General features: G+C 44.9%; 1 protein-coding gene across 1 annotated transcript in view; it reads right to left on the bottom strand.

Annotated features, from left to right (window-relative positions):
* The window catches only part of T265_08582 (hypothetical protein), a gene marked incomplete at both ends in the record, with an annotated part of 107712 nt that overhangs the window by 73404 nt on the left and 23010 nt on the right, over positions 1-11298 (bottom strand). The window contains 2 exons of the mRNA XM_009174434.1: positions 245-428; positions 8384-8576. Of these exons, the coding sequence (XP_009172698.1) occupies positions 245-428; positions 8384-8576 (377 nt within the window). The remainder of the gene's footprint in view (positions 1-244; positions 429-8383; positions 8577-11298) is intronic.

Raw genomic sequence — 11298 nt, 5'->3', positions numbered from 1 at the left:
GAACCGGATGAGAGTCCTAGCGACTGATAGGGTCCTAAAACCTCATGGTGAGTGCAACGCATTTTTGAAGTCGAAGATGTAACTGTTAAGGCTCTGGGCGCCTAAGGACACTACTGGAATCGAACTGTTTCTCAAGATGCTTCCAAAGTACCGGACAGAGCTCCATCCATCAACGGAATTCTACGATGTAGTACGAGACACTTTCTCATTTAATTGCATCATCAAGTTGCTCGAGGAAACTCACCTCCGGTTCGTAGATCCATAATCGTCGTCAAATCTATCAGGTGTGTGGCGATAATCTCACTCTTAATGCCAGCATTTTTCACATTGACGCGGATGGTGTGAGTGAGCGGAGGAAAATAGTTGTTGAATATCAGCTCTTGATTCCATATCGGCGACGCGTCATACCGTTTGGTTTTCGTTTGACACTGGGTTCGGACGAGAAATTTTTTAGAGGCGAATCAGTGAATGCTTCCCAAAGAATATAGTTGTCTGAGTCACTTAAGCTTATAAAATGACCACTTCTCGTACGGTGTTACTCTTGGCTAATTTGAATCTAGTATTCAAAACTCACCAAGATTTTTACCACCTACTTAAGTTGGAGCCTTCCGTGATTAACGAATTGGTCACCTAAAGAAAACCTGTCTCCGTTACACAGTTCCTCATCCCGAATCTGTTCCATAAAACTGCAAGCTGGCGAATGGTGCTCACATTCACTCTGTCCCTCAATTTGAAGTGCGTCGACAGTTGATTGTCAACCACAAAATCGCCGATGCAAGCTTGACCTCCATTCTAAGCTGATCCGAACGGATGAGCAGCTAAGCCTACTCTGAAAACGCTGACAAATTCTAAGACTGAATCATCTTAAGAACGAAAGTTGATAAAATGGTATGTGTTGCGAAATACCCTTCCCCAGCATCTTCGACTGTTTGGCTGACTGACCGCTGATTGGCTGACCTGTACAATCACGTGACTCAAGCCCACCTCTGTTGGTTTTATCGATTCTTCCTTGCGATCCACCAGTATTTACCGTTTCAAATCGCTACACACATATGAGACGATTCGGGTTGACGATGTGTACGGGTTAGGGCAAACTATGCGGTATCCGCTGGAATTATGCCCTATTACCCAAATCAAAATCACCTGATTATAAATTCTGTGAAAGTACTTATTCTGATTTGGTTTGTCAATCTTTTGTCGATCAATGGATTACCACGTAAACAGCCTGCGGATAAGGCAGAAAGCGCAGCCTACCGACCAGGCACGGAACTATATGATGCTGAAACCTTTCGGCGAATTGTACCGGTATCCGCAAACAAACCCGTATACAAGTCGCGAGCAAAACGTCAAACAACACTGCTGGAGGAAAACCATGGTTCCCATGATATCAAACCAGGTAATGTAAAGGAAGAAAGAAGCGTTCTGCGCGGTGCATCGGCCAATGTACCGCATGTGCAAGACCCACAGACGGATTCCGGCATTCCGGCATCATCTTCAAGAAGCATATCAAGTGATGGATATATCGTTGAAATGATGCCACAGGATAGTGAAAGCCTTCAGCACGATCAGTGGATATATTTCCGAATTTGTACCAAACCAGTAAGCACCATTTATGCGTTACTTCTGAATTCACAACTTCACTGTGAAAAAAAACATTAACGAAATTCGCGGGCGGCTGAATTATCCTACAACACATTTCTTTTGCTTTCTGCCTCAGCTAGTATTCTATTTTATCAACCTCCGATTTAGGAACGGCTTTAATTTAAACGTTCACATAAAAGTGCGGTATAGTCAAAAGAGAGGATGAAGATACCATATTCCAACGAATATCACGAATATCCTTTAAGCTGGCTTCTGATTCGATTCGAATATCCGTTTGCTAATTTGAGACACCTATGGCCTCAAAGTGGTGTATCCCTGAGTCTCAAGGGACTTGTGTATCAAGCTACAGTGCGGACTGTTTTTTTGTATGACTGCGAGACCTAGCCTGTTCGAGCAGCAGAACTGAGACGTCTACAGGTGTTCGACAATCGTTGCCTCATAACCAAAGCTCATGTGAGTTGGTGTCGGCGAATCCGCAATGAGGCAATTAGAGAGCGAGTTTTCCGTTGTGCAACAGGAGCTTCCATTGAAGCACCAGATGTTGCGTTGGTTGGGACATGTGTTGCGTATGCCGAACCATTGTTCGTCGAGGAGAGTGCTGATTTCTGTCCAATTTAGAGTGGCGGAGTCAGAGAGGTGGCAGAGGGGTATGAAAGAAATCACGAAACGTTTGGGTGCTGTTGGTGCTACTCGCCTTCCAGGAAGGGGACCGTGTGATCCTCACTGCACCTGGTTGGAGACGCTGCAAGATAGGGCTGCCACCCGATGTCAGTGGGGATCTATCCAGATTGCCTGAATGGGTGTTTGGAGGTGTAGGCACCTCGAAAGGATTATAATAAGCTAGCACTAAATCCCTTCCCCGTCCACCTTTATTCTTGTCTTCACAATAAGGCTTTGAAATAAATCATAGTTTTACGGCAGCATCCGTGTTGAACACTGATGTCATGCTGTCGATGATGATGATGATGATGATGATGATGATGATGATGATGATGATGATGATGATGATGATGATGATGATGATGATGATGATGATGATGATGATGATGATGATAAATACGATGGTGATGATGAGATGTAGGAAAAGGAGGAATTGGTTGGGGGAGATGGTGATTTTTCGGGTGTGGATTAAGTAATCTAATTAGGATACAAGTTACTGTCCCAATGACCATGAGTTTCCCAAAGTTGGACACAGTTGGAAACACCACTAGCGGCCAATCCCCCTGAAGGAAGCAGAAGGATCAATAGTGGTGCTCCAATGTACATGCACCCAGTCGGATTGATAGGAAACACAACGGTCGAAGCGCTGAGGCCCGGTACGAGTCTACTGAGAAGATTCATTTGATTTCGTCACACGTGGCGCTCAACTTCTTATCTAAAGGTTTTTAGAGTGTATGTCCAAACCCGAACTTTATCGACTCGGAGTGACAGAGGCGAAGCGCCAAGACAAAGAAGTGGGAACCCAGAAGAGCATATTACACCAAAAAATCGAAGAAAGTGTAAAATTTATTGGGCCTTCAAACCACCCTGACGCGGTGCTCCACAGCGAACAGCCAGACAGTCGCCTACCTGTAATGCAAGCCCAAATCTCCTCACGCCATAGAGTTGTTCGGTTAATGGTGTTCTGCGAAACCCAGTTGCTTAGGTCTATTCATCAGTCATGTCTCATTCAAGCTTGGGCCAGGATTACTAGCACTACCATCGTTATCATGGTTACTTTTTAAGAATAATGTCACACATGAAAATGCGGGTGAAAGACGTGGAAGGGCATATAAGAGAACATTAGAAGAAGGGAAGCGCATTTGAAAACGTGTCATCAACAATGTTTTAGCGAGATGCGACCATCTCAGAGTTATGTAAGATTGTTTGACGTGAGAACACACGTTCTCAGTGCATCAAGCGTTAACACAGTGAGGACTCGGACACAAGGTCAGGGGTGAAACTCATTTGCAAGAAACAGAATTCTACGCCACGTGCCACGCATAAATGCACGTGGAGAGCCAAAAGTGGTGAGCAGACAAAAAACATCGACTGTGACCTTCGTGGACTGAGTATACCTCGGAATGAAATAAACACTGGTTCTTCAAATGAAAAATCAACACCACACAGTTGCTCGATGCTCTTGAACAGCAGTTAGGTCAGACTTGATGAAGGACGTCGACGTAGGCACTCTCAACTCGTCAAAGACGGTGCCCCAGGTGACGGATACGTTCTACCTGATTGTGATGAGCGTATCTAGGACTGTAAAATGTGTCAGAAACTCTCCTACTCAACACAACTTCTACGAGAAAAGATCGTCTGGTTACCAAGACTATGCCGAGGCTTTCCAACTCTCATTCTCATCAGGGTGGAACTAGATATCGCCCAGGAAATAGGTATTTTGTAAAAAGAAGCCTTCGAGTTGAATGAGGCAAAGTGACCAACATTCACAAGCCGGTTGCAGCATTGACACTACAACAAGCTCTTCCATCACAACGATGAACAAAATTGGAGAGAGTGGATCTCCCTACCTCAGTGAACCTCCGAAAGGGAGAAAACTGCCGCAGTATCTTCAAAGGACTGTGCGGCGTATCATAATAGGGGTCCGCGTGATCCTCAGTGTGCCTAGTTGGAGATACCACAAAATATGACTGCCAACCGACGTCACTGGCGTTCTTGTTGTCAATTTCTATTCAGATCGCCTGAGCGAATGTCTAGAGGTATAGGCTCCTCATAATGATTGTGGTAAGCTAGCACTAAGTCCCTTCCCCGTCCACCTTTACTGTTTTCTTTACAAAAAGGCTTTCAAGTAAATCATGGTTGTATGGCAGTGAAACGTCGGTGTTGAACATCGATGTCATGCTGTCGATGATGATGATTTGACTTATTTTGGTAAATCCGAATTTCCGAATACTGGGATCGTGAGGCACACCCACACCTCTGGTGAAGCAGGTGTTATCTGTTTCTTGGTGAAACAGTGCATAAGGTCGCATAATGGACATTTTGCATGGATGACAATCAAAACCGGAGAAATGCCTGTTAAAATGAGGATTTCTGAACCCGAGTGATGACATACCTCCTTGTCTCTCTCTTTCTTCACTTTCTAGGCAAAAGTTTCGGGCGTACCTCGACTGGCGAACACGTTTGAGGATGAAATACGCGAAGAATTACAGCACTCCTCATGTGTTGCATCAGACATTGGAAGACCAAAATTTCTGCGGGATCAGGAGTTAGTGATAACGATCCGAAACAAGGCTGCTGTTAGTTATGCAATACTCGAAAACCGGCTTCAGCTCAGCTCTACCGTCTTCAGCGCCGATAGGGTGAAGTTCTGGTCAGTAAAGTCGCTAGATACCGTACTAATTGGGTTGAGACCACCATCCTACTTGAATAACGAAGTTTTGGATATCTACCTCGAACAACCCGTCAATTCAGAACCTCAATTCCAAACCAAGCCTTACCTGGCCTCTAGCACATCAATTTGGAGCAGAACGAACCGCTTGAAACTATTTCGGCTTTTTGGACTTCCGTTTTCCGAACGAGAAGTTTATCACGCTGAGAAATCTGACCAACCGCGTCTAGGTGCACACAGTGGACCAAAGATCAGAATACATCTGAAGCAGGTTCTGATACAGTTTACGGCCGAACCACGTCAGTTGTTTATTCGCTGTAACAAATCGGGACCTATTGTAGTTTTCGACCCGTTCACGGTGAGGACAACCGCGGCTAATACTCAGACTTCAATGGATACCGAAAAATCAGCCACTGGCAGACCAAACAGTCTCAAAGGATTCTCCATGGATGACGCTTATAAAGCCGCAGAACCGGCAACCAGCACCCACAAGGAAGACCAGGACTCTGGTTCCACCGAACTAACCCAATCATCGATGGATGAAGCGACGAACACCCAAAAGTCACCCCTTTTCGTTAGGTTGTCTCCTGGCTTGCCTTCTATGATATGGGATTCGGAAGTTCCCGAACCGGTGACCGTTGGTGAACTGATGGACGAGATCTCTATTCACCTAGCGCAGAAACGTGTACAGTCGTCCTCTCCAGATCCTCTGTCCCCGGGAATGTATCTACCCACAAGTTCAGCTCTTTTGGTTCCGACCGAACCGATCACACGTACCCTTGTGTACCTCGTCAGTTTAGGGGAAACTGTTCACATTACGTGTCAGGGTCGGACCAGATTAGATCCAATCATTTTACTCTATGAGCAGGATGCATGGGCAAATATATCGCAAAAACTGGACAAACAACTACCAAGTAGTGTTGGGCCAAAAATAGATCACGACCTCAAGGCTATTCGAATAACCTGGGACAATGTAAGCGAGGCCATGTTGAATCAACCACTTCGATTTGCCGACCAACTGACAAGCGTTAAGTGTGGGTATCATAAACAAGGCCATCTATGGGAACCACACATATCCCCATCCATTCCGGAAGATGCATCAGTGGTTCAACTCTCTTTCACAATTGTATCACCGACAGATTATCACATGCTGAATCAGTGGTTAGCTGCAAAACACAGTCAGACATTTGGAGTCCAACCGTCTGAGAAAACAGCCACACTGAAGCAGGCTATCCTGAAATTCACAAGTGCCTTCCGTGTGGACAGAGACAATATCACTAACTCGTTCGAGCACAGGCATGTGGGGTTCTGGAACATCTCTTTGTCGACGCTATCAGCAATGAAGCTAGCCGTGTGCTTCATCACAGCCATCTTTATAATCACATTAATCATACTGGCTATATGTCACCACTCTCATCCACGAGGTATCAACTGTTCACTCATCAGTTTGGTCTGTTTTGGAAGTAGTGAATCGGAGGAACTACCCCGTACATGGAACTCAGGAGATCAGGAAGTTCCTCTGCAGCCAAACGTCCGAAGAGTCTGGATACAAACTGCCTTGGACAAAATTAGGAGGAGAAGATCTACGCCGAATACTGTTATTTTCGGCCAGCTACAGCCGAACAGCACCGGGTCGAACGCGCATCTAGCTCATCCCATGGGATCATCGAAGCCCGCCGAGGAAGTTGGAAACGGTCCAGAAGGACTTTGGAATGGAAGATATCGAGCAAGACGCCGGCCAGGTTAGACTTTGAGCTCTTCAGACAAAAGCGTATGAATGAACATCATACAACAGTCCCGTCAATGGAACGGGACTAGTATATACGGTGTGCATGAGAAACAGTGCATATCAGAATAGCCCTTGTGTACAAACCAATAGGTTTGGTACAAAAACAAACTTTGTATAACTACCATGTTGAACTGAGTAACTCAGTTGAATTCCCGCATATCATTTCCACTTGATTTACCAGATAATTTTGTGCTTTATTCTTTGAAACAGGAGGATTCGCCATTCCATCTAAATAAACAATATTCCACCTGCCGGAAGGCGAGTTGTGTGTGCGTGAGCTGTGCTGTGCTGTACACGTGAATGTACACAGGACTGTGCTTTGTGCCTCCTTCGATGGACTCATTTCTGACCCCTTCTATTTCTATCTTGATTTATTGTCCCTCCGCATACGGAGCTACATCAAGCTGGTATTCCCCGTCACTCCCTGTCACGCAGCAGACATGAGATTGGATCGATCAACTTCCGGATGGTTATAACGGTATCTGACAGTTCTAATGTGGGGATATACTTACGTTTTCTTTCAGTTCCGTCGGCCTCCTAATACAAAATTCGGGCAGGTGTTGTTGTTGTTTTTGTGCAATACGGCTGTCGGTCGGGTGAATGTTCTCAACGAGCAACTCATGTGCGAGTTGAGGTTCCCGAAACGGGACTTTGAGTGACACGTAGATTTGACTACACCGAATACCAAAAGGAAGAGCTGGGTTCGAAATTCTAAGGTACTGCTTACACAAATACATGCAAAAGAACTCGTCCATGTTCGTAGCGTCAACAGATGCACGAGTCCGTCACTGACTGGCATAGTGCAGTGTCTACGTCCGCCCACCAAACAATAGCGAGCGGAATGTCGGCCAGTAAGTAGTGTGGGTTGCGATTGTCCATTCCGACGACAGTCTCGTAATTCCCATTGAGAGCACACGGAACTCATGAGGAAACAAGTCAAAGCACACTCAACAAAAAGGAAGCTATCTCGTATGGACAGACATTCTAAGACACAGGTGTCAGACGGGACGGCCTTTGTGGTAAGGTGAGTGGCGGGCACAAAGAGCAAGACGAGTGGAGATTAAAAGTACATAGGTACAGGAAAGCAAATGAATGGGGGAATTATTGTGAGGTCAAGTTATATTCAATAGTCTGCCTGTTGTTCGACACTACACCGAAAGATGAAATCCACATATATGGAATGAGTATTTTCACGCACTAACTAAAAAGACACGTGTTTTTAATCATGTTAAGAGTGATGTAGGTAAACCTACTTAACAGTACTTGATTTCGTCCTGCCGTTTTCTAGTGCACAGCATAAGACCCATAGCTGGACTATGCACAATCTTGTGAAAATTGCTCAAGAGTCGCCGATTGATTTTTACTCAAGCGGCAATACAGAGAAGAGCATTGAAAGCTGACTATAACAGACAAGGGTTCTGTGAGTTGTAATCTATCTGGCAGATGGAGTCAGGAACTTTGTTCGAACGGACGCAACACAGTTCCCTGTCAGGTGACCTCGGGATCAATGCAGTTTGAGAAACTAACCCCTTAGGTTAGACCAGTTGTCAGAAATCCTTCAAGAAATCAATAACTAGGGGGGGGGGGGGAAACTTGTTTGCTACCGCTGCGAAGCATGAGACAGCTTTTAGAACGCTTTATTCACCATTGTAACGGCTCACCTTGAATCCAGCGTAACACACTTCAACTAGTGGATCCACATTTGCTGCACCCTCGCCGACAAATGCTTGACGCATCTTGTTGCTGATATCAGTATGCATCGGCGGTAAATCTTCAGCTTGGTAAACTTGAATAGCCAAAGAAACCATGGTGTCTTGCTTTTGACCGCGTAGATACCGAGGAAGGATGAGATTTCTGAAAAAAGATGAGTCGAAATGTATCAGGTGCAGCTATAGTTTAACTACTGAAATCAACGTCAATTTCTAAGAATCAGACTTGGCTCCTTGTTTTGAGTTTTTCCGGTACACCTTATTGGGCGTCCACATGAGTTTTGTTTCATTTCCACTCAACTAACTTGCCAAATCAAAGTTGATGCACGCTGAAAGCCCAAACAATATGGAAAGCGAACGAAACTCAAAGATGTGGCAAGCCAGACGTGGACAACAAACTCGGATGCCAAGAAATGATGCAATTATATTCCAGTACTCATTATTTGAGCTGGCATTTGCTGCTGAAAACAACTTTTTAAAATCCAAAAACGCTCTTTTCAGGTATGAAACCTTATGCATGGGTGTATTTTTTCCAAGAACCTGGAATCATATTGAGGCTAGTACGCTAAACTCTCTTCAGAGTGCTTCATTAACTCCATAAGATTCTATAAGATAGTTTCCACTTTCACCTAAAGTAAGGTCCTATGGCAGACTTTGTCTTTTAATAGGCGACGGCCGACTGTCTCTTTGTCGCTACCTGTCACCCAACACCTTTCTTCCTAAGCGTTCGATGTGCATGGCCTTCTTAAGGCCCACAACTTCAGAGCTGGAGTTGGCAGAAGCTGGTACCGCAAATATGACGGTGAGTCGAATATTCTTTGGTCATTTCAGTGAAAGAAACACTCTGAAGCTCTAAAATTGCGGTAGAATGATCCAAGTTGGTAAGTGCTAGTTCCGTTGTGTGCTACACTGACCGAAAATTACCACAGTCTTGGAAGACAAGGAATAACGTATAAACAGTCCACTATAATGTGTGTGAATGAACAAACAATTTGTTAAAGCCTCTCTGTGCCTTCGTTGACGATGATCTAGTAAACCCGGAATCGCCTGATCACAAATAGTGAAGTTGCTGAACTTGTTGAGGCGGTTCGTTAGCTTTTGATTCAGTCCAACTAGAGGCTGTTACGCAACATCCACAGAAAAAAGGGTTAGTGGTTTTACAAGCACATCCAGGTAGAAACCACGACAGATTCTCTGGGTTTTCTACGGACTTCATTATCACCGTTGATTCAAATCGCTCAGTGGAAGGCATCCTTTCCAGTCCTAGCTGCGAAATATCGGAAGAGGGCATGAAGCCTGGGACATTACCGAATTGCCCAATCTTAAACAGGAGCAGTGGAGCTGTCGGGAGTCGGATTGAACCATAGACCTTCCGGTCAGCAAGTTGGCACCCTAACAACTAAGTGACGTCGAGGTCCAAAAGCTAGTGTCGGTCACTCAGTCTGTACTGAACACTCCCTACCCCAGCAAACGGATTTCAGCACGCTGTTTCGTTATTGCTTCACCGGCGTGAGTTTAATCGTGTGTAGTGATGAGGAGTATAGTCTCAGCGTTACCTCGAACTCACCTCTTGGCAGTTTTCAGGTAATCGTATAATTACTAGTACTCGTACATTTGTAAAAATTGACAGCCTAAAGTGAACTACTGCAAGTGGGGTTGTGCGGCCAATTGGATACCGATATCCTAAAACCATATAAGTAGTGTCCAAAATTCACTGTGATTCACTTTGAAACACCTGGCCGTTGCAGTTTGCCGATGGAAGAATGCAACGAATAATGTAGGACTGTTGAGCGTGTTCAACACTCTGACACTCGCCCTCCAGGATCTGATGTAAAATACATCAGGAGTATACATGGCTAAACTAAACTTCTTCAAGGGGTAGTATGCTAGCATTGAAGACTAGCTGACAATTTCGGTTAGAAGCACTTTGAATAGAGAGTTGGTTGGTTTTCACTAGGTGGTGACGAATGCTCAATTGAGTGCAATCGCAGTGGTCAAGAGTATCACCATGTCGGTGCGCATGCTGACGAACATACTAACCAGTAGCTAGTTTTCTGGTTCGGCCCGAAAACGTGGGCTAAAATGCTACCGCTCGGCCGCAGTCATTCTCTCTCATGCCAGTGGCACTTTGACTCAGAGGGAAAACGAGACATGTTACGAAAGGTCTGTCAAGTAGGATCATGTGATTCTTACCAGCTTCCAGTTCATACAAACGCCAGGCACGAGGAACGAGTCGAACTTGTCAAAGCAAACCGTGGCGACGCAACTACATGTTGTATGGATGTCGCGCGACGACATATGACATAAAAGTATGTTTCACAGTTTGCAGCATTGACAGAACTGTCTGTGAATAGTGAACCGTGCCGAGAAGTCTTGCCAAGTTTAATATCGTAACAAAACAGACGTAGGTTTGTAAAACAGACAGGTGCAGTGCCATTCTTGCGTACGTAACCGTTTACAGAAACTATGCTAACCTCACCATTGTTGTGTAGCTCAGGCATTTCCTCTTCACTAGAGCAGTTGTGATAGCTCCACGAAAACCATACATAACCATGGCCTAGAACATGCTGTTCTGACTACAATTATATCTAGCGTTTCTTGGACTGCATTTTGAAAATACCGAAAAAAAGACTTGCAAACATTATGGACGTAATACACTACTCATAAGGTTGATGAAAATTCTTCGACAGCCCATGACCGGTTTCGACCTTCTTGGGGCCCATCAAGTAGGTACAGTCCCCGAGTTTCTGTCAACCTTATGTTCTAAATGAGATCAAATTACGCGAAATTAGCGAAATACACTCATTTGCAGATAAAATCTGATTTTGCGGGAAACTCATCTGGAACCTGGCAGAATCTCTCGTCTG

The sequence above is a fragment of the Opisthorchis viverrini genome, assembly GCF_000715545.1.
Source record: "Opisthorchis viverrini unplaced genomic scaffold opera_v5_225, whole genome shotgun sequence".
NCBI lineage: Eukaryota > Metazoa > Platyhelminthes > Trematoda > Opisthorchiida > Opisthorchiidae > Opisthorchis > Opisthorchis viverrini.
Note: the sequence above shows the minus strand (reverse complement) of the source record. Positions and strands in the feature narration are given on the sequence as shown.